At 40.7% G+C, this 22,437-nt stretch overlaps 2 protein-coding genes and 1 long non-coding RNA gene across 4 annotated transcripts in view; 1 reads left to right on the top strand and 2 right to left on the bottom strand.

The window, feature by feature from the left end:
• Window positions 1-1,830: 1,830 nt before the first annotated feature.
• Window positions 1,831-4,369, bottom strand: LOC104937053 (zinc finger protein with KRAB and SCAN domains 5). The gene is made up of 2 exons (XM_010753195.3): window positions 4,139-4,369; window positions 1,831-3,024 (listed from the first exon to the last, which is right to left on the bottom strand). Exons 1-2 carry the CDS (start codon window positions 4,299-4,301, stop codon window positions 2,252-2,254), a joined length of 936 nt encoding a protein of 311 aa, XP_010751497.2. The 5' UTR covers window positions 4,302-4,369; the 3' UTR covers window positions 1,831-2,251.
• Window positions 4,265-9,787, top strand: LOC109141918 (uncharacterized). The gene is made up of 8 exons (XR_002042852.2): window positions 4,265-4,375; window positions 5,600-6,483; window positions 7,493-7,638; window positions 7,854-8,639; window positions 8,727-8,821; window positions 8,944-9,277; window positions 9,410-9,464; window positions 9,733-9,787. It is a non-coding gene; the product is annotated as an uncharacterized LOC109141918 (long non-coding RNA).
• A 305-nt stretch (window positions 9,788-10,092) lies between these two features.
• Window positions 10,093-22,437, bottom strand: part of LOC104939675 (junctophilin-1) — a 47,646-nt gene continuing 35,301 nt past the window's right edge. Inside the window, exons 6-7 of one of the 2 annotated variants that reach the window (XM_027283087.1) lie at window positions 18,573-18,669; window positions 10,093-15,860 (exon numbers count right to left, since the gene is read on the bottom strand). In XM_027283087.1, the coding sequence (XP_027138888.1) occupies window positions 18,589-18,669 (81 nt within the window). In that variant the 3' untranslated portion in view covers window positions 10,093-15,860; window positions 18,573-18,588. Of the gene's footprint in view, window positions 15,861-18,572; window positions 18,670-22,437 lie in introns of those variants that run through there. The other variant, XM_027283088.1, reaches the window with a different exon arrangement.

The following is a 22,437-nucleotide window of genomic DNA, read 5'->3' as shown; positions in this document are numbered from 1 at the left end:
ATAATACTAGGCCAATTTCTCATCCAGTTTTGTACTGGGGACTGTCAAGGCACACTCGCACCGGGGATGTAAGCGCCGCGGTCATCGGAGCTGATCGCTGCCAGTCTAGTCAATGAGAGCACACACACAGGGCGCGGCTCAGCAGCGTCTCTCCGCGCTGCAGCGCTGTCATTCCGTAGCATTTCTATTTTTGCCGCGAGCCACTGCTAAACCTCGTAAATTTCAACAGAGCACTGCGCACCAGATAGGAAATCCGACACAGAATCAACGTAATAAACTTCCGCCCCCCTTCAAAATAAACACAATACGCAGTTCATGTCGCTTATCACAACTTCACTTCAACGTTACGTCATGACCGGTGGCACCATAGACATATGAACTTCATAAAGCGCCTTTCTACAAAGTTCTTTAAGTTAATGTCTCTTATACACCCATTCACACACACACTAATATATCTGGCAGATCTGCCCGATCCAATATGGCGGACTAGTTTACGTATCGCGACCAACGACCAACCCGCTCAATGCGGCGTCTATGTATATATGTCTATGTATATATGTCTATGTATATATGTCTATGTATATATGTCTATGGGTGGCACCATGTCAGCAGTCAATCGATCAAAGGGTCTCAACATGGACGATGAGAGACTAATTGTTGAAGTGGAACAACACACAATCATTTATGACACAACAGATGCTTTTTATAATCTCCTCCACGTAGGAGGAGCAAAGTCAGCTGTTTGTTGTTGTTGTTTTCTTTATATACAGTTTATCGCGGGGTCTCGCGTACGTCCAGGATTCTCGCGTGACCTCGCGTGAACACGGCCGGCTCAGCGCAGTGTGATTTGGTCATTTTCATCAAACTGTTCATCTTTTGTCTCTTTGTACTATCTGAAGTCTTATTTTGAAATCTGTCTGTCTATATCTACTCTTCATATTAAAGTGGAACTGAATTCTGGACTTAATACAAATGATTAAAGTAACAAGCATACATATCATTCTTTTCTTCATATACTATTAACTACAATAGCTTGCTAGCTGACAAGAATGTACACATTAATGTATGTGACAAAAAAACAAAAAAAACATGATGAGCTGATCTATTAGGCATAAAACTAAACTGCAGTCCACCTAAAAAGTGACAAATAGAAGTGTGTTGTGTTTAAATGAAACTCATGATCTTTAAATTAAAATGATCCTTCTGCTCAGGTCTTGGTTGAACTGGAAACTTCAAAGTTGTAACCACACAGGATTTACTGTGTCTGCTATGCATAGGTTAGAAGCAACACACCTGTGATGACAAGTGAAGGCTTGTGTCCACGTGTTTCCCTCTCTATAGAACAGTGTCCTGTAATGAGCACTGTTGTCAGGCGGCTCTTTCTGTGGAGCACGTTGAAGACATCTACTTATTCGGAACATTGATGACAGGTGTTTTGCTGATTGGATCGGGCATTGCCCTGGTTCATCGAGGAATGCAGAAAACGACAGCTGTGCACAAACTTCTTGTATCATCAACTCTGGTCTCACCCCACAGACTCTGTCTGATGCATGTACCTTTAGTTTAGTGCTTTGCTTACTCCTTCTCCTTCTTCATCTTGGTGGTTGGAAAACAGAAATGGTACATTACCTCCACTGTTTGGTATGGAGTGGAATGTCTAATATTTACATTATAGGATTTACATTATATGCCATGTGAAGGCAATTCTGAGATTTCTCAGAGCAACACACCTGTGATGACAAGTGAAGGCTCGTGTCCATGTGTAACTTCTGTATCTGTACACAGACACATTAATCAATCTGAATAAAAACACACTTTGCAGCCAGAAGATAGCTCAGTGCTCTTTTTTACTAAATATTCATTTCGGAAGTGATTTGCACAAATATTTCACACTCTTTTTTTTTAACGTATACATAAAAATCCATAAACCCACCCCTCCCAGCTCTGGACCAAGAGATACAAAGTTAACAAACATATAAATATTTCACACATACAGTACACAGTTAAACTCATACACTGATGACATTAGCTGCCATGCTAGGTGCCAACTGCTCATCAGTTCTAAGAGCTAACCATTTACACACATTCACACACCATTCATCTAATTTGGGGTTAAGTATCTTGACCAAGGACACTTCAGACTGGAGGAGGCGGGGATCGAACCGCTGATCATCTAAATTGTAGACGACCTGCTCTACCTCCTGAGCCACACAGCATGTTGGTGATTTTTGACTTCACCAACCAAAGCTCATCACCAACAGAGTTTTTCCCGTGTGTGTACTGTCATGTGTTGTGTCAGATTTCCTTTCTGTGCAAATCTCTCTCCACAAACAGAACAGCTGCACGGTTTCTCCCGTGTGTGGACGGTCAGGTGTTGTGTCAGGTTTCCCTTTTGAGAAAATCTTTTGCCACAAAGAGAACAACTAAAGGGTTTCTCTCCTGTGTGACACCTCATGTGTGTCAGCAGATGGTGCTTCTGGCCAAATCTTTTCCCACATTTTGAACAGCTTAACGATTTGGTGACAGCACTTTGTCCCAGATCATTTACAGAAACTTGATTCTTTAAATCTGTCTGAGTCTTCCTGATCTCCTTCCAACCATCACCAATGTTTTTAATCACAGCTTCAAAAGAGTGTGAAGTCTTGTCATTAGACCCAGACAGAGATTTAATACTAGACACTAAGATCCTGTTTGGTTCTGATCCTCCACACTCCTCTCCATCAGCTTCTGTTTTCATCTGTTTACTTGAGCTGCTTGCTCGAGGCTCTGCCTCCACCTTCTCCTCAGTTTGTCTTTGATGAAGCTGTGAGGACTGAGGTGTGTCTTCATCATCTTCACTCTTCACTAGGACATGAGTGAATGGGAACTTAGTGATATCCTCCTCACGCAGTCCTTGCAGCTGCTCATCGTCCTGACTGGTCCATGAATCCTCCTTTTCCTCTTTAATAGGTGGCTCCAGGCCAGCGCTCCACTCCTGCTGCTCTTCTTTAACCAGCAATGGCTGCTGGACGTCTCCAGGAGACACTGAAATACAGACAAAATTAAAATATCTCAACTGCTGGATGGACTGCCATGACATTTCCTTGAGACATTCATCATCCCTGAGGATGAATCCTAATAATCCAACAACCTTTCCCTCTAGCACCATCAAGAGGTTAACATTCAGAAACAACTTGGCGTTCTAGAGCTTCGTCTAAGGGCTGATTCAGACCTGGCCAGGCACTGTGGCAAAGATGTAGGTCTTCCCATTCATTTGAATTGGGATGGTTGGTTTAGGCTGTGGCTGTGGGGGCTGCAGGGTATGCAGTTAAAAAAAATAATCAGTCAAATGTGGAGGAGAAGATGGAGAAAGAAGTCACACAGTGGTGGCCAATCCTGTGATGAGACCAGCCAAACTGCTCCACCTGCAAAACATGTGAAATGTAATAAACAGAATGCAGCTAATCCTTTACAACATTAATAAACTGAACACAGTCAAGGGGAAGTTCTCAGGACATGGGTATTGTTGCTGTGATCCTCAGGCAGCTTGTGTCGTACACATCCCTCCATGGGCAGAGTACATCTCTGTGGACACAGCTCATCACTGCATCCACAGATGAAGGTTAAACTCTTCCATTCAAAAAGGAAAATGCACACATATAAAACCAGAGCAAGAGCCAGAGACGAAGCTGCCTTCTGTGAACCCGAATCCTGTGGTCACATCGCTCACATCACTGCACATCAGTGAGACCTGACGAGTGAAGGATGCACACAGGTACAGTACACGGCAAGACAATGTCAGAGCACACTCTGCACATATTCAAACAGCATGGCTCTATAGTTCAAAGAGTCAGAGTGAGTCAGTCACCTACTGAAAATGTTTGGAGCGTTATGAAACATCAAATGTGACAAAGAAGACTTTGAAGTGTTGAGCAGCTGAATGAGGAAAAGATTCCAGAGTGCTGCTCAAACGGCATCATGTCCATGTTAAACACGTGATGCTGACTTTGGTGGAGGTGTGGTTGTAGCTATCTGAATGACGGTGATGGAGGTCAGCTGACAGCCGCGTGCAGCTGTCCTAACTACAACAAGCACGGGTGCTAATGTAGCTGCAGGCTAAGAGGTGAGTGATGACATGTGACATGTTACTGAACTCAACCTGCTCTCTGCAGCTCCGCATCCAGCAGCTGTTGGTGTCGGTGTCGACTCTCCATCTCCTCCTCACACTCGGTTATTGTCCTCTCCAGGTGGCCGAAGATCTCCTCCACCGCCGCGGATAGCCGCTGCTGGATGAAAACCTTCACAGCCTGGAGCCGAGACATTTCCACGCAGAAAGCAACAACAGCCTGCTGTTTCTTCTTCTTTGGATTTGAACGGTAGTTGCATGTCGTTGCAGGTAGCGCCCCCTTCTGTCCTTCACTCCTTTCCTGGTTCCAGTTCCTCCAGTTTCAATGAAAAACCTCCTAACACTCCTTCTCCTTGATGCTCAAGTCACTACAGATGACTATTTTCCTGTCTGTTATGTCTTCCACCCATTCTAATGCCAACAATAGTGCACATGCTGTAATTCTACTGCATGTGCATGTAAATGATTTGATGTTCTCTTTGGAACTGTAACCTGATGACTGTGAATCACACTGCTGCTTCTGTTGCCTCTGTTACTAGCTCTTTTGAGCCATTTGTATAAATGTAAATGTCCTGCCGGAACGTTCACAGCTGGCTACTTGATAGACGCATGAGAGAAGTGGCGGGTCGTGTGTCAAGCGGCTCTTTCTGTGGAGCACGTTGAAGACATCTACTTATTCGGAACATTGATGACAGGTGTTTTGCTGATTGGATCGGGCATTGCCCTGGTTCATCGAGGAATGCAGAAAACGTTGACAGCTGTGCAAAGCCCCATTAATATTCCATATTTGCAAGTCCACACAAACTTCTTGTATCATCAACTCTGGTCTCACCCCACAGACTCTGTCTGATGCATGTACCTTTAGTTTAGTGCTTTGCTTACTCCTTCTCCTTCTTCATCTTGGTGGTTGGAAAACAGAAATGGTACATTACCTCCACTGTTTGGTATGGAGTGGAATGTCTACTATTTACATTATAGGATTTACATTATATGCCATGTGAAGGCAATTCTGAGATTTCTTTCAAATGACATTTAATATTTTGGAAAATAGTTGCTGAAAACGTGAAGACTTTGAAGATATATTAGTGAAATGTCACTTTTTTTCTACATATTTCTTACTCAGTTGCTGCTGAAGTGATTATCCCCAGCGTGATAGTTATCAGAATCAGAATCAGAAATACTTTAATAATCCCAGGGGGTTATTATTATAAGTTAGTCCGTTAGTGACTCTCTCTCTCTCTCTCTCTCCTCCACCCAATCTGTCAAGGATATATATTTTATTTTCAGCCACCAGATGGCGTTATGACATCATCTTTTCTATCACGCAGCCTTTTAACTGGACAGGTAGGTTTCTATCTAAAAAGTCTCTTTGTACAGCCGAGCATTGCTCAAACATGCAGGACTTTATTTGGGTCAGCTTTGAACAGAATATAGGATGCTCATGATGTATTCAAACTGTCAGTGACTTACTGATGCTTTTATTCTTTATTTCAGTGGGTCAAGTGTACTTACTTGACAGGACGAGGGGTGGAAGCGAGGATTGCGATCAGCAGCTACACTGCTAGATCACTAAATCCTACACACTGCTCCTTCAAGAGTCAGGATGTGACACAAGTTAACAGCAGCGAACTTGTGGATCCTCCATCAACATCAGTTCAGTCAGGATGGACTTCATTCTGAGCAAACATATATTTAGGGACAACGTTTATGTCTGAGATATGGTTGAAGATGATAGGTTAATGTGTGATGGCTGCTTCTGTGTGTTTCTTTTGCTGGTAGCAGGTCTATAGACTCAAAGACAGACAGAAGTACTGTATGTGTGTGGAAACAGATGATTATGATAAACTGTAATTTTATATCTTCTTGGGGTGTAGAGGCCTTTTCATAATGGTATTTAAATGACTCATATTAGTCGTTGGTTTGAAATTATTTTAATACTACACCTTCTTAATCTTAATCTTAAAATCTAAAAAAGTCTCAGTCTTGTTTCTTGTTAGCACAAGGTTGTAAGTGTGATATAAATACATGTTATGCTGCACAGTTACGCTTTAAGACTGGATCTGCCAAATAAGGACCACCCAGAGGAAAAAAACAAAACATAAACACACGCACACATTCTACCAGAGTCTGACGACAGTTTGAATGCTTGATGACAGGACGAACGGGCGAAGAAAAGGATTTATAAGAAAGATAAAAATATTCTAGGTGTCTGGTTGTTTGTATCTATTTTTGCAGACTGCTTTGAAAAGTGCTTTATAAATAAAGTTAATACAAGGCGACAGAGGTACATAATCAGCTGCTCACTGCTGTCATTCATGAAGAGCCTTCTGAGGGACAGATACGATTACTGCCCTTCTCAGGATCAACAAGATGGGAAGGTTTGTGTGCAAGTGTGTGAATTCAAGTATGAGGAGAGTGTGTATGTGCACCTTATGTCTGTCTGTTTGATCTGTCATCTATTTGTCCTGCTGCAATAATAAAGAAAATGTCACTCTGAGATGTCACCTGGGGCTGACCTTGTAAATTTCTAAGAGAAAAGCTATGTTATGAACAGCATATGTGCAGTTTGAAAGATGCAGGCTTTAGTCATGCAGGGATTGTATAATGAATGAAGTTCAAGTTGCACCACAGGAAATGTAATGTTCCAGCATTTATTGAGCTTGACCCATATATGGACATTAAGGAAATGTATCCCTCTAAATGCTATTTGATTTGTCCTTGCTCCACACTTCATGAATATAATAGTTAAATATGTGACAAACAAACCATTTTGAATTATTCACAATGACAAACTGAGTTCTAAATATGAAGCACAGAGCTGTCGTTCTTAGTTTGTTTTATTTGTTGATGCTGATCCTCCCGTCTTTCTTCCTGTCTTCGAGATACAGAGTAACTTAATTCAGACAGATTTTTAAAAAGTGTTACATAATGACAGAAAAATACTCATGGATATTATTTTGTCGATTTAGCATTTCACTTAAAACAGTCATAGGACTATCCTGGTTTTAAATCTCTTAGTTAGAATTCTCATTAGGTTTTATCAGATGTGAGACCATGCTAGTAGTGAGTGAGGTGTTTGCAGAGCTGCTGCAGAACCTGATTCTTGATGTTTCCTTTGCTGACCAGAGTCCTCGGTCAGACTGGGAGTCTTGTTGAAAACCAATGCAAATGTTAATATGTATGGTATCCCACGACAGAGAAGTGATGACCTGTGAAATAGGAGAGGGTGTGTGCATCAGGAGATGGTTGAGGTTTGACACCGTCTTGTTCACATGCCGGTGGCAGCCTGAAACTGATGCTGTTTGACCTTGCCCATTCTCACACTGAAATACTGCAGCTTTTAAAGTGTAGAACTGGACTAAGTTCACCCTGATCCTCTTCTGACAGGACAAACGGACCAGCAAAGGGGAAGGGGAGCTCAGACTAGAAGGTTTAACTTTGAACGATGAATGAATGTCTGGGCCGTCTCTCAACTGTCCCGGCTCCATTGTACCAAGCAGATGGATCGTTTGTTTTCAGCAGGTCTGGCAAAGGTAGTGTCATTGTTAAAATGTATTTTTGGTCATGGCGGTCATGTTCATTGGCAAGACTTCATCAATACTATGAGAGAGATTCTGGCTGTTAAAATGGCACAATCCCAAAGCTTCTCTGACTCCTGAGCTTTTCATCAGCGGAACTTCGTAAAGCTTGACTGTTCTTGAAGAAAAAAACGATGATTCATTCATGATTTCTTCTTTGATTCTTTCAGGACATTTAAGCTCAACCTGACTGTGGACCGTGTACACAACAACATTGTCGGAGTGCATGGGATTATATTTATGACTCAACTCTCAGCATTAAAATTTGGAAGAGTTTGTGCACAGCCTGTCTCTTTGTTATTATTAATACTCAAAAATCAACTGACAACTCTTTTGATTGACAGACAGGGCTTTCAATGATTGTCTGCTTCACTTTGTCATATCTGATGTAATGTGAATATGTCTGAGCAGATTTTATATCACAAATTAACAAAAAACACAATTGTATGTACTAACTGTAAGCAAATATATATTCTATAAGAATAGAAAGCAAAAGCAGTACATGGACTTCAAGATGGCAGAGGAGCTGTCACTGCAACCCTGCATGAACAGAAGATGTCGGGCTGATATCGCCTAACATTTACAGTAATGCAGTTACTTCTTTTAGTAATTCAGCACATTAACATGAATCCAAGATATTATGACATTTTTAATAGGCTACCCATGAATCCTTGTGCAATCATATGAATTGGCACTATGGAAAACGTTGTTTTAAAATAAAATCATGTGCTCATCTTCTGTAAAACTTGTTTACTTTGCTTTGATCTTTTGAAATTCAGAACCAGAATCTGATGTTATATGTTATCTGATATTTTGGAATTTAGAAGCAGAATCCAATGTGTTCATGGTTCTTTGGCTTTGATCTTGGTTGTCGCCCTGCCTGCCTGTGAGTGAGTGAGTGAGTGAGTGAGTGTGCGAGTGACTGATTGATTGATTTCAAGAAGTTAACTTAGTTGGTGAGTCAATAGTAGTAGTAGTAACAGTAGTAACAGCGGCAGAAGCAGCACCGGCAGCAGCATCAGCAGTAATAATCATTGTTACAGACATCCAGACAGACAGGCCGAGACGTGCAGGCATGCCTCCATACACCCAGACAGGCAGAGGGGGAGAAAAAAAACAGACCCAGGGACACATACAGGTAGGCCAGATGGGCCTCATGCCTCTGGTACACCGAGCCTTTCTACTAGGGGCACGAAAAACGAAAAATAATGCATGCAAAATGTTATCAAAAGTAGGCTATTTTTCAAAAAATGTCTGCAGCTTCTGGTTCCCTACCCCGGCTCCTCACCTGCTCGAGAGTTACAATGTCTGGGAGACTACAGGAGCGAGAAGAAAAAGACGATCGGAGGGCCCCTGCCGGCCGTCCCAGCGCCGGTGTTCGGGCAGGATGATCCTCCCTCCCCGCGGGTCCCAACACATCCAGGGCTGGGACGTGCCCACAGCTCACGACGGAGCCCGTCGCCGGGTAACGCGTCCTCCCCACTCCCTCCACCCCCCTCCAGGGGTGTTGGAGTGACGGTTGTCGGGGACCCACCCGGCTCGTGCGGCGGGCCTTCGGAGAGCACACGATGTTTCTCAAAGTCCCTTTCCCATGGTGAGGCTGGAGTCTGGCCCCGGGCGCCTCTCTCCGCCCTCACACTTAAGCCCGGCTTCGGGACCCCTTGACCAACTGAAGTGATCTTCATCTAGAGTCAGTGTTTAATTTGTCTGTTCTTGGCTCCTGTAGAAACATGCAACATGGAAGATCACCTGTGGTGTGTGCATATATAAAAGAATCCAAGGTAACTGGACCTTTAAATGACTTCTTAAATGATCTGCTCTTCCAGTCATGTCTTAAAATTGATTATCAAGACTTCATAGTCATTGAGTTTCATATGGACAAAGATGTTTATGTAATAAACTTTGCAGCCTCATGATGGAATACAGTGTATTTATACCAATAAAAAATGAAATGGACAAACATGGTTACATTGCCACCACCATGCATAATCAGAATCATGTCATGTTAGTTTTCTGTGTGGAAGCCTCTCACCTCTCTAAAACGTTCAGTCTCCAGGCAGACCAGCAGCTGTCAGCCATCAGGACTATTTTGGTCATAGAAGAGGTGAGCCAACTTTCACACTTTAGTGTTAGAGTATCTCTAATGGAATAGACCGCTGCATGCTGGGGGACAGATCAACTTAAGCAACAGGGAATGTCCCTCTTTTCTTCCTAGCCATTGTCTAACTGCACTGGATGAGACTGTAATACTCTGATGATTACATATGACATCTAGTGCAGTGATGCTGATGTATTTTACCATAGTGATTAGATTCCAGTGATAGTAAGCATAAATTCATTGTTGCTTGTGAAGTGAGTCTCTAACCTGGTAAATAAGGCAGGGGACAAAGAAAAGACAAACACGTGGTGTATAATGTAAACCACTTTTTAATTTCTCTCCATAGAAACAACAGCCAAAAAACAAACAGAAAACCCAACGCTGTAATGTAATATAATATATAACAGTATGTGCACTGTCATCAGCAAAGGTCAGGATGACTTATTCATCTAGCAATTAAGCCAAATATTCAAAATACAGTCATGAAGTTTCAGAAAAGCTCTCACAATGCCTTAACAAGCATACACAGACATCCTATACAGAGGGAAAAATATAATTTTTTATTTCAGATATCAGTCATGATAGATCATCCTGTTAAAACACTGATGGCACATTCAGTAAAATGAGCCACAAATAAACTGTACAAATATGTCAACAAGAACAATGTTGGAGCTCATTCAATGCACATCCATAAAAAGGTTCCACTTTGATCTGTCACAAAATCCTTCCTTCAGCAGACACTCTACAGTTCGGCTCCACACTATCTGCTCTCACTCATTTGCTACTTATTGTAATTTAGCCCCAAAAAAAACATTCCTGATAAAGTCCAAGGCTCACTTCTCTTCTCTTTCCTGTTTTCCTCAAACATTTCATCAGACACATCAGACCAGTACAGTTTCAATCACTTCTTTCTCTTTCCTACTCAAATGACCTCTTTCTATAACAACCTTGTTTCCTCTCTAAGATCAGACATGAGTAAAGCATGATGTTAAAACACCCACACTCCAGCAAAGCTATTTTTTATGAGGAACACGTGTTTGCACCCACCATAGGCCTTCTACATATGGTAGCTATATATATGTATATCTATATATACACAGTATGTATATATATGTCTGTCTGTATACACAGAAATGAACTCTCTCTGTCTCTCCCTTCCCTCAGACTTCAGCTCTGTCAAGACTGCATGCTATTGGTCAATGATACAAATCTGCTTGTTAAATTTCACATCAATTTCTCATTTACTGGAGAGTGGGTCTAATGCAGTCGTCAGATCAGAAGTTCATCCTTCTGTATGTGAACTATGTGCTTTATGCCATAACGTTGGCTGGTTTCACCTACAGTCTTAAAATACCTGTAAGCACAATAGTACAGCACCATTCATGTCTAGCATCAAATACAGTCACAACAGTCCATCTGAAGCTTCCCCTACTGTACGTACAATATGAGTTCCACCACAGTGCCAACTAATCATCAACCCAACTCTGCCTCATTTTTCAAGTCTGCAGCACATCTCAAAACTTCTATATAGTGTAAACCCTTCAAAAGAAACAGCACAAAACAAAATAAATAAATAAATAAATACACATGTGATTAGTTTGATCTATAAGCTTATTTCCCACTGAATGGCTTTAATTACATACATTCTTTGAAAGGTCACTTGATAATAAGTTACTGCAACGTGGAAACCAGCTTCATGAAAAGCTGTCAGAAGTCTTAGACCCTCGAACTGGGAAAAATAAATCTCACTTAGAATTATAACATCTGAAGTTTTCCATAAAAGCAGAGTTCCATTAAACGTATCTGGGTATTATGTGTCAGGTGCACATGATATTTAAGACCTTGTGTAAAATGTATAGCTAGAGGGCCCTAAAGAACAATTCAACAGCCTGTTTAAACTTGGACACACCTCCTTTTACGTAATCAAAAATGCTTCTTTCAAATAATAGTTACATATGTGACCATAGTTCTATGAATTCTGGAATGATGCCAGAGAAGTGATTAAGCTAACTGATGTTGAGTCTAGTGTTAAAATATTTGAGATGGAGTCACAGTTAAAGGTTTACTGAATCACTTTCAAAACCTGCTTCCTGTTTCTCTGCAGGGCCTTTGGTGACACATTGGACTCTTAAGATTCAATTTAATTTTTTATCTATGTTATTTCACTCTAAGAAAAAGTCTGGATGGATGGATTTTCTGTTAACTGCTAACTATGTTGCTCCTTTTTCCTGATGGTGTAGAAAAACTATGAAGCTCAGCTGCTGTTCACATGCTATGTGTTATTGTCCAAGATGACAGACAAAGCTGTTTCCCTGCAGATCGTGGACAGCACTAAATTCCCAGTGATGGAATGAAGAAGACGCATGTCAGTGGTGTTTCTGATGGAGTTTCAATGGGAGTCTACAGACAAATGGGAATGGAACTTTCATTAAGTTCTGAATCTAAAAATGCACTGGAAGCACCATACAGCAGCCTTACTGAGACTGAAGTTTCAATGTAAGAAAAGTTCCACACTGACGTTTGCTTTGACTTCTGTAATCCATTCCAGACATTCAGCAGGTACTCACAACTAATGTGACTGAACACACACTCACACACACTTTATACAAAGTTTTACTCCGACATCCAAACCAACAAAACAAAGCGAGCCAATATCTGCATGCTAATCAAGGCACCACAATCATATTATAAGAAAAATTAGTTATTCTAATCTCAGCAATCAGGGTAAAAACATATTTAAGACAATGCTTTTTCTTCTCCTAACGTAAACTTAATTAAGAGTTCAAATATTTCTATGTTCTCTATCTAAAACTTTACCTTTCATCCAAATACAGAAAAATACAACGTGGCATCATGCATGTTAGTAGTGGCTGATTTCAAACAGAAAATACTTAATTTTGAAACCACCTTTCATACACCAGCAGAAAAAAATCAATGAACTTAACAAAATGAACCATCTGTTGAAAACATTCTGCTCCTACAGAGTGGTCTTTATCACAGTAATGCAGTTGTGACAGCCATGTCTGTAATTTTCTAATTATTTCCTAGAAAAATTAGAACCTCATGAAAATGACTGGTAAATTACAAAACCATAAAATGAAGTGCATCAACCATCACATGTAGAAATTTCAGCTTGTTGGTGTGACACAGATTATTGAAGATGAATCATGAGGCCATGTTACACAGAACAGATATCATGCCACGTTACACTATTTAAATGTCTATCAGACAAAATCCACTGTTAATAATGCATCAAATCATAGACACAGACTGTTAATCATTGACTAATAATGCCAATCATTATTCATCTTAATCAGCAAATAAATTTGTTTTCACATCAAAATAAATAAATAATATACTGCATGTTTTGCATCATAGCTCTGATTTTTGGCTATAAAGGCAAAAACAATTTCAGTTCATTCTTCCAAAGACTCATGACAACATGAGAGAAATCATCATCATCAACTCTACATCAATAAATAGTATTTCCTTAACAGAGGAGTACTTACTAGATTAGCAAATACACAGCAAAATACAAAAATATACAAATTAATATGGGGCAACAAGAAAACTTTCATTTTCCCCAGAATGGCCATAAATCATTCAAACCAAAAAGTTAACATTAGCCCTTCAGCAGAAGTGGATGCAAACATCAGGCTCAAGCAAAAGAGAGAAAATACAAGAGTTTTCTTGGACTGAAATTGTCAGTGCAATTACATAGTTGTACCTTAGTGTGTTGCATATTCCAAAAAATATAGTATAGAATATAAAATATAGTTTAGACCAAATATAATATCAGCAAGTACTGTGTTGTCCATGTATCATGATGACTTTTACCGGTACATCTCACAGACAGTATATTCATTAGATGGTCATTATGGTACTTTGTATTTGCATTATGTTCTCAGCTTTGGTGTGGAAAAGGACAGAGACCTAAAGTTATCATAATCAAAACAGCTGTCCATGCCAATTGCATGACATCTGGATTTCTACCTTCTGCGTTGATCACAAAGAATGAAGCAGAGTTGACATGTTTTTATGTACTCTGACAGGAGAGCGTTCTGTACCGAGCATCATCCCGTCCTGATCTGGGCCAAAGCACACTACAGATTTGAATTTTGGTAGTGTGCATTTAGTTGACCAATGCCACGGAACTGACTGAGATGTGAACCATATCAGACCTGGTAGATCCAGATGTATAACAATAATTTTACAAATTTCAGTTTTGATTCATCCAGTTATAAATTTAGTTTTGTTCATTTAATACTTTTGAGCATACAGAAGCACATTACACTGCACGGTCACTGACTGAACTCATATGTAAACAGCATTTCTAAGAATTCTGATGTTAAAGTACACTCCGTGATTTTACTTTATAGCTCCAATTTGAAACATTTCCTTCCAATGTACTGTTGGACTCAGAGTAGAGGTTTTAGGAGGATTTTCCTGTTGGAGCACCTAAACTGCAAGCTACTCTTTAAACCTAGCTTGCTATAACATGCCAGTAAAGGTACATCTCAGTAGGTACAAGATATTAACAGCTAGCTGCTTACAGTTGCAATCCAGTTTACACCTACTAGTGCAATAAACTGCACATAGGAAATCATGACAATGTAATACTAGTAGAGCAGTAGTGGAGTACACACAATAACAATCAAATATCAGACAGTTGGGATAATTTGCACTTCCTAAAAATCAGGGAGTGTATCTGAATGTTTCCTCTATCAATGAAACAGACTGGTAGTATTAGTGAAGGCAGATACAGTGATGCAGTGATTACATCAAAAACAAAATGACACCTGCTCTTATTTAATAGACTACAAAGAGGAAATGCACTGTGGAATAATAGCAGTTTAAAATGAGATGAAGTTTTCCAAATTTAACTTTATCTTTCAATTTTGGAATAAACCCCTCTGATTGTCTAACGTGCACCTGATATAAAACGGCAGGCGCTGAGGCCCACGGAAACACATATGAACAGTTTGATAGACAGACTGGTATAAATAGAGCTGCTCTCCCAGGACATGGCAAAGGGAGAATCAGCCAAGTGTTTCACATTCCTGCCTGGGCCCTTCACACCCACCACCACGTCACTCTGTAAAATGGTAAGGCAGCTGTTGGCTTCCATCACCTCAAAGTGCATCTCCGAACATATCCAGTCCACCACCCACCCACACACGTACACACACGTACAGAAACACAAACAGCAGAAGCAGACACATACGTGTAAAAAAATAGTTTCTTAATCAACACGTTATGCAGGGGGTGGCAGCAGGAAAGGCATTGACTGATTATCCATGAAGGCCTGCTGAACAGTTCAATTAAAGTGCACTACAGTTCTAAAGAGGCTTTCAGAAATGTTTTATGGAACAGATCTGATTACCACAACCTGCAAATATGTATTTGTATATTCTATTTTATTTTATTGTAAGTACATTTCATGACAGCATGGCATATGAACAATATCTGGTGGACTCAAAGCAATAGTTACTTTCTTAATAATAATCATCATTGTAATGGCAGGTTCTCTGGTGGATCATTTGGGAAACAAATTCTCTTCAAGTCAGCTGGACGACGCACAAGCTTTTTATTGCAGCATTTCAAAACCTCCAAATTTGCTGAACAGTTGGATGAAATGGAGTCTAAATGGAACTACAGACACAGAAGAACACACATTACAGGCATTTATAGGCAGTATAGATGCCAGGTCACTCACTTTACTCTCCAGGCCTGCTGTTATTTCTAACCCTGATAGAGGGGCTCGGGGGCCCCTTTCCAACCAACGACTGCTTGCTTCAGCTGTCACTGCACTCTGAGTGGAGTCACAAATCATCGCCAGTCCAATCAGGTTGGACTCAGACACCAAGGGTCGGGAGTTATGGTGGAGGTTTCATCTTTCTTTCTCTCTCTCTGCCCCCCCCGTGTGTTCTTCTTCCCCTCTACTTCTTCTCCTCCTCCTCCAGTCGTCTATTTTCAGTCCTCCGTTTTGTGTTTGCCGTTCTGACTGGCGCCATTTTTAAAAAGGCCCCTTTGGCTGATAGAGAGTTAGCCACTTGGGTGATTACTTTGGATGAGTCCACTGCAGGGTAAGAAAAAATGGAGATTAGGGATAGAATGACTTTATTATGCTGAATTTAGGGACAGCCATACCACAACTATGTATGTTAATCACAGCAACAAAAACTTTGGATATAAAATAAATAAGTAACTCAGTCTACTATATAACTATTCAGTTGTTTTAGATAGGCAAGTTATAAAAAGTAATACTAAAAGTGCTTAAAACAAGTAAAACTAGAACTATTCGTTAAAATTCTCACATAGTGGCCAGAAGCAGACCTTTCTTAAGTTAGTTAACTGTTGACTAAATTCTTCTGCAAAACAGGAACTGTTCTTTATGGCTTTGGAATTCTTTGGAAACCAAAGTTCAGATTCAGACCAAATCCAGCATTGTGGCCAAAATGCAGGTTTTTCCATTCATTTGAACGGGGTACTGTGTTTTAGCTGCAGGGGTGGAAAACAGCTTCAACCTTTGGAGAAACACAACCTGATATTATGCTGCGGTGGCCAATCAGACTAGTCAAACCTGAAAATGTCTCTAATTCTCTGTCTGTTGTGTTCCGTCTTGGTTTATTTCAGTAAGCGTCATTCAATAATGATTATAATAAATTTTATTTATATAGAGCTTTACATGATACTCAAAGACACTTTACAGGAGTTAAAATCATCAAACAACACAAAGGTTCTTATTTTAATTTGTGTCAGTTGGAGATAAAGTTTTCCTCTAAACTCATGGGGCTAATTTGAGTTTAATTAGATATCAGTTACAGCTCATTCATTCAGCGACAGTTGTCAGTTCAGCAGGGAAAAAACACAGTTGTCAGTTAGAACTGAGTAGCCTATTTCTGTCTACCTCTGTCGGAAATCTGTTATCCACTGTAATCATTGGAAGTGATGTGCCATATGTGCCAATGGAGACTGGAGCTAGACAGACATATAGCAACAGTCACTAAGGAGGGCCAGGCGTAGTGAATGATGAAATGATGTAAGAAAGAACTGACAGCAGATACAGGCTCAGTGCAAGCAACTGCAGGCCGAAGAGAACTCATTGAGAATTGTCCTGATGTTACAGAGAAGAAGTTTACAGCCACAGCAAAGCTTTTCCTAGATCAGCTCTGTTTCTGTGAGCGCTTCGAAATGTGTCTGAGTGCCAGAGCAGCAGGAAAAATGAAGTGAACCTGAGTGGTAAATGTTGGGGGGCTCGTCGATATTGATACACTGCCATAATTCAGAACTGAAACAACTTCCTCTTTGTGCCTAATTTTTTCTGATCTGCTGTTTTAATCTGCAGTTGATCTGCAGTCATTTCTATTTTGCCATTATCATTTGATCATAAATGGAATCATTTACATAAATTAAGCGTTTTAGAAACACTCCTTGCTTCCCAGCATGCATTGCACTGAGGGAAACGTTTATTAGGATGGGTTCTCTGGTACATACTGCAATATATGCTCTATTAATCAACACCTAACCCAAGTTCAAGCCACATATATTGGAATAACAAAACCAGCTGATTCAGGTGATCTGAAGATGAATGCAGGTTGAATCTGTCTTCAAAGGGGAGAAATGAATACCGACTGTATTATTTACAAAGCTTCTGGCATATTTAGCATTTAGATAAACTGCCACTCTCTGTAGACTGTAGAACTGTGTGTGAACATGAAGTTCAGTGTAGCAAAAAGAGACAATAGTAGTGTGGCTCTGCCTCTGAATAAGATGAATAGATACTGTACACAAATCAAAGAATATCTAACTGAATATATACATAACCAGTGTTGTGGGTAACGAGTACTCTAATTACTTTTTTCGTGTAACATGTAATGTGTTAGTTTTATGCGTTAAGTAATCGATAACTTAGTTATTTTTTAAAAAAAGTAATACGTTGCTTTAAGAATTTCCCCGGATAAGGAAAGAAAAATTCCGACAGCAGCTTTTTGTCAGTACTGTGCCACCTGCGGATGTGTCAGCGAAGGCGCAGCACTGTGATGATGCTGTACCCTGCTGACCTACGTTACCTGCGTGTGTGTGCGAGAGGACATCTTTTGAGTCGTGGCACATTTTTTTTCAATTCACCAGCGAAAAGGACAAGACCATAACTGTAAATTACACACTCTGCGTTGGTGAAAAGTGTGTTACACAGCCTGTTATCATTTTTGTTTGACATAGAGGCAGCTGTTCAAATTTCTGTTAGATTGTTGACTGCTCGTTAATTTCTAAATGATCTGAATCTGCTACCTGTTTACCTCCGATTGTGTTTACTTAAGCGCTCTTAAGCACACTTTCATAACTGCATTCGGGTAAAAAAAAAATTCAGGAGTTACTTATGTTCTGACTGATCAAAAAAAAATGAATTAATAAAACGCTATGTGGCATACTGCTGACTGTCTTTCTCGTTATTGTTGTCCTGCAGAGTTAGTCTGGTTGGATGACTGATGTTATTCATTGTCAGGACGTCTCGGTGCATAAACTGCAGCATGTGCGAGGCGCTGCAAACGGCTTTTCATTTGTGGTAACACATGAGTACTCGAACGCGTTACTTTGATTCATAGGTAACGCTGTAATGTAACAGATTACCTTTAATTGATGGTAACATTGTAAACTAATTAACTACTTTCCAAAGTAACTATACCCAACAGTGTACATAACTATGTGCAATCTATAAACAGAACATCAACACAGTTTCAGTTAATACAAGCAGATACTTCTGGTAGCAGGGGCTGAAATAAGTTCTTACCTGAGTTCAGATTTGGTCAGGTGAGGAAATGGACAAAAATGATTGCTAGACCTACGTTCAACAGCATGACGAGAGCCACCAAGATAGAGTTAGGGCCCTGAGAAAACACAAAAAAATGTTGATGTTATATCATGTGTTCTGAATGAAGCTACATTAGCAGACACTGTACATAGTGCACACATTTAGTGAATGGATGACCTCCATAAGCAGCAACAGATCTCATAAATGACTGCACTAGCCGATTACCACAGTGATGGAGACACATGCAGATGCAACAGCCAGTAGCTCAAACTTCTTTACATTTTGTTTTTTTATTGAGTGAGCACTCTTTAAAACCTCTCGGGCTTATTCTTATTGAGTGTGCGTGTAAGGCGCACACTATATGTTATCCACAGCGCTTATTATTGAGTGTGCCTGAAAGAGCTGTTGAAGCTGTCTCTGTTATAGTTTTGGCCCACTACACGCTAATTGGCAAGGACATGGTCCACGAGACGATTATTCTTGTGGTCATTTCGGATTTTGGTTTGCACACCTTATGCCATGTTCGGCCACCTCTTCGAGGGGCTTCATTTGAAGCTTTTGTGTCTGCTCAGGGGTCAGAGGGAGAGGGAGTGAGCACGCGCGCACCTGTCACTAATTACTCAGACACTCACACACACACACACACTGACACACAGACAGGGAGGAGAGGGGGGAGGGGCTATTTTCAAAATAAGAGTCAGAAGGCAGAAGCCAGCAGGCAGAAGCCAAGCGACGGCCATTTTAGCAGTTATTGGCACCTAATTTGAACTTGTCTGTCTAAAATGACAGTGTCAGTAATAATGTATGGGGGCGACGGGGCCAGAGTCAGGCACACTCAAAATTTCTTTAGAAATTTTCTAGTTCGTCTTCCGTTTCTTCCGTGTTTTTTTTGGTTCGCATCTCCTCCCAGAGTTTTTGTCGCACACACACAAAACAGGTATCAAAACGTGCGGCTCGGCCGGGAATCGATTGCTATGAATTTTCTTAGAGTTTCGGCAAACGGTTTTGCCAACAATCGCCAAAAAACATGCTAAAAAATGAATGGGTGTGTATTGTGAGAACTTTTGAGCGCTAGAGTGCATGATGTCATAACTAGAGTGGAGAGGGAGAGAAAAAGTCATCGAAAAATAAATTTGTAAACTGCGACTGTGGCCGCAAATGCACAGCTACAGAAATCATTTATAGCTAGAAACGTAGGAAAATTTGTCGTCTCACTCACATTCGCCTGCTAAAGCTGTCACATTTATAGTTTTGGCCCAGTACACACTAACTGACTGACTACTCCCTTCCACAGCCTTATAGACTCCTATGTTATTTTGAGAAGAGATTTTTCCAGAAGGAGCAGGGAGCACCTGTGCTTTCTCTAACTCCTGAGGCTAAAGTTTATACAATTTTCGCCTGAAAACTGGACAAGGATGTGGTCTACGAGACGAGCATTCTTGTGGTCATTTCGGATTTTGATTTAAGGCATACCTTATAGGTTGTTTTTGGCCACCTTCGAGGGGGATCATTCAGACATATACTGTGCATCTCAGTGGGACAGACACAGCATGCAGCACCTGTGACTAATTACTCTGACCTGCAGCTCACCCTGGTTTCTTGGCAACCTCAAGCATGCCTTTGACTAACTTTATTGAAGTCTGTGTATGATATCAGACTATCAAGACTACATTTTTAATGTCGGCCATTTTATCCTTGTCTCTCGCAGACAGATAGAGAGACAGACACACCACACACAGACAGACAGACAGACAGGGCAGACACACACACACACACACACACACACACACACACACACACACACACACACACAGGATAAGTTTTTCAAAATAAGAGTCCCTTCAAAATAAGAGCCCATTAAAAAGGCAATGATGACACAGCTTGTTGTATTAATACTGAATTTACTGAGCAGTGTCAGTAATAATGTATGGGGGTGACGGGGCCAGAGTCAGGCACACTCAAAATTTCTTTAGAAATGTTCTAGTTATTTTCTTTGTTACTTAAGCACATATTACTAATGGCAGAAATACTCTAATCCATGTTGGAAAAACAAGCACAGGGATTCAGTGCAGAACATCTTCTGACCACCCAGCCAGACCAGTTAGAATAAACTCCACTGCAAGCAGTGTGACCACCCCAAGAAGAGAGAGAAGAGAGCTGGGATAAAGGCCAAATTCCACCGGCATGGATGTGACAGGTTCCGTGTGCACTGTGGCCACCGGAGCTACTCAGAGCGGCTCTAGTCAATGTTTTGAACCCCAGCAGCTTGAGCTGGCTGGAAGTCAAACACAGAAACAGCATAGAGGTACAGCTCGATTTTCAAAATAAAATTACCCTGTGCAAACAAAAACAGACCACGGAAAAGTTAACAAACCGCATTGCTTCTCAAACGCTCCTGGTGAGTAAGGCACGTGGAGAATGGACCAACACAGTGTTACGGTCATTATGCCCGGTGTGGTTTCACTGTAAGAGATGAGCTAACCCAGTTTGTACACAAGACTGTTCCATTAGTTCATGTCCAGTCGCAGGAAAATAAAATGGATGAAATACGACTCAGACTAACTCAGCACTGTTGTACCCTCATTTTTACAGTGGCCTGATTCCATCATAACATCCTGTATCAAGCTGTTACACTTGATCACAGGCCGCTGCTGTTTACATTCCTTCAGATTAAAACTAAATACACTACAGGAAGTGCATGAGATCATCAGCAGTCACATGACAAAGCAACCCAACAACCATTTGGTGATATTAATCAAACAGACCTCAGAACTGTTTTACCTAACTTCCATCAGCAAGTCCCTGTTCACACATATGTCCTGGAGTGTGGACACACGATGCTATAACAGTACTACAGGACTGTTTGAGACACATTTACCGTGGGGGCATAGCATCATCAGGACATTAGCAGAGATTGGAAAGAGAGAGGCCTCTGCACTAAAGATATGTGGCAGGCCATCCAGACTATCACAGGCTACAAAAGCAGGAGCGATGGGGACATCATGTGTCAGGCCAAATTTCCAGATGAGCTTAACACATTTTATGCTCGCTGTGATCTTGATGACAAAAGTCAAGTGAAGACAACACCGGGCATGTTGCTAAATGGCTGGTAAACAGTCTAGGAGCCATTTTGTAAGTAGATAAAATAGTTGAGCACAAAAACAGATACTGATGTCTCGGTATCTTGGCAGTGAACAGTAGTGGGAATACTCAAGTCAAATCTTTAACATCATATTATTGTTTTAAGCTTATCATCTTCAGCACTCTTTTATCCACACTATCACTTATCATCTTAAAAGTCCTGCCAGTCTTGACTGAGGGTAACATTAGCAGTTTAAATGCACAGTTGTCAATAGTATCATTAGACATTACATTTCGCAGCCTGCCAAATGGTTGTGAAATGGTTGCTGCCCCTTTAGAATTTTATTGATGTGTCATAAAGGCACAATTATACGACTCTGCAAAACTATCCAGCTGGTCTCTCTCCACTTTGAGGATGAGCAGCTGGAACAGGGACAGAATGTCAATCACTCACAAAGTCATGTACAACCAACAACATGAGTACATGGCACATGTACGCCATCCAGGGTACAACAAACACAGGCTTACTTTGTCAGGCATGACTTACCTGCAGTTTGTCATTATTACCAAAGGTGGAGAACAATGTAGCAGTTACAAATAAATATGATAATCTCATGGGCATTATATTTTAAAACGATTGACAAATGTTAAGTATACCACTGTATACTGTTCACCCATTCCTCAAGATGTCACTATCCAAAAAAGGCTAAAAAGCTTAAAGCCTAAGCCTTCAACCAAAACTTTTCAATCAATTGCAGTAAAT

Source organism: Larimichthys crocea, chromosome X (assembly GCF_000972845.2).
Source record: "Larimichthys crocea isolate SSNF chromosome X, L_crocea_2.0, whole genome shotgun sequence".
In the NCBI taxonomy this organism is placed as follows: domain Eukaryota; kingdom Metazoa; phylum Chordata; class Actinopteri; family Sciaenidae; genus Larimichthys; species Larimichthys crocea.
Note: the sequence above shows the minus strand (reverse complement) of the source record. Positions and strands in the feature narration are given on the sequence as shown.

What these genes read in the sequence shown, in the direction of transcription:
- LOC104937053 (XM_010753195.3), bottom strand. Translation starts at nt 4,301, where the DNA reads ATGTCTCGGCTCCAGGCTGTGAAGGTTTTCATCCAGCAGCGGCTATCC. An exon ending in TGCGGAGCTGCAGAGAGCAG is followed by an intron (nt 3,025 to 4,138) that starts GTTGAGTTCAGT and finishes TCTGTATTTCAG; the next exon opens with TGTCTCCTGGAGACGTCCAG.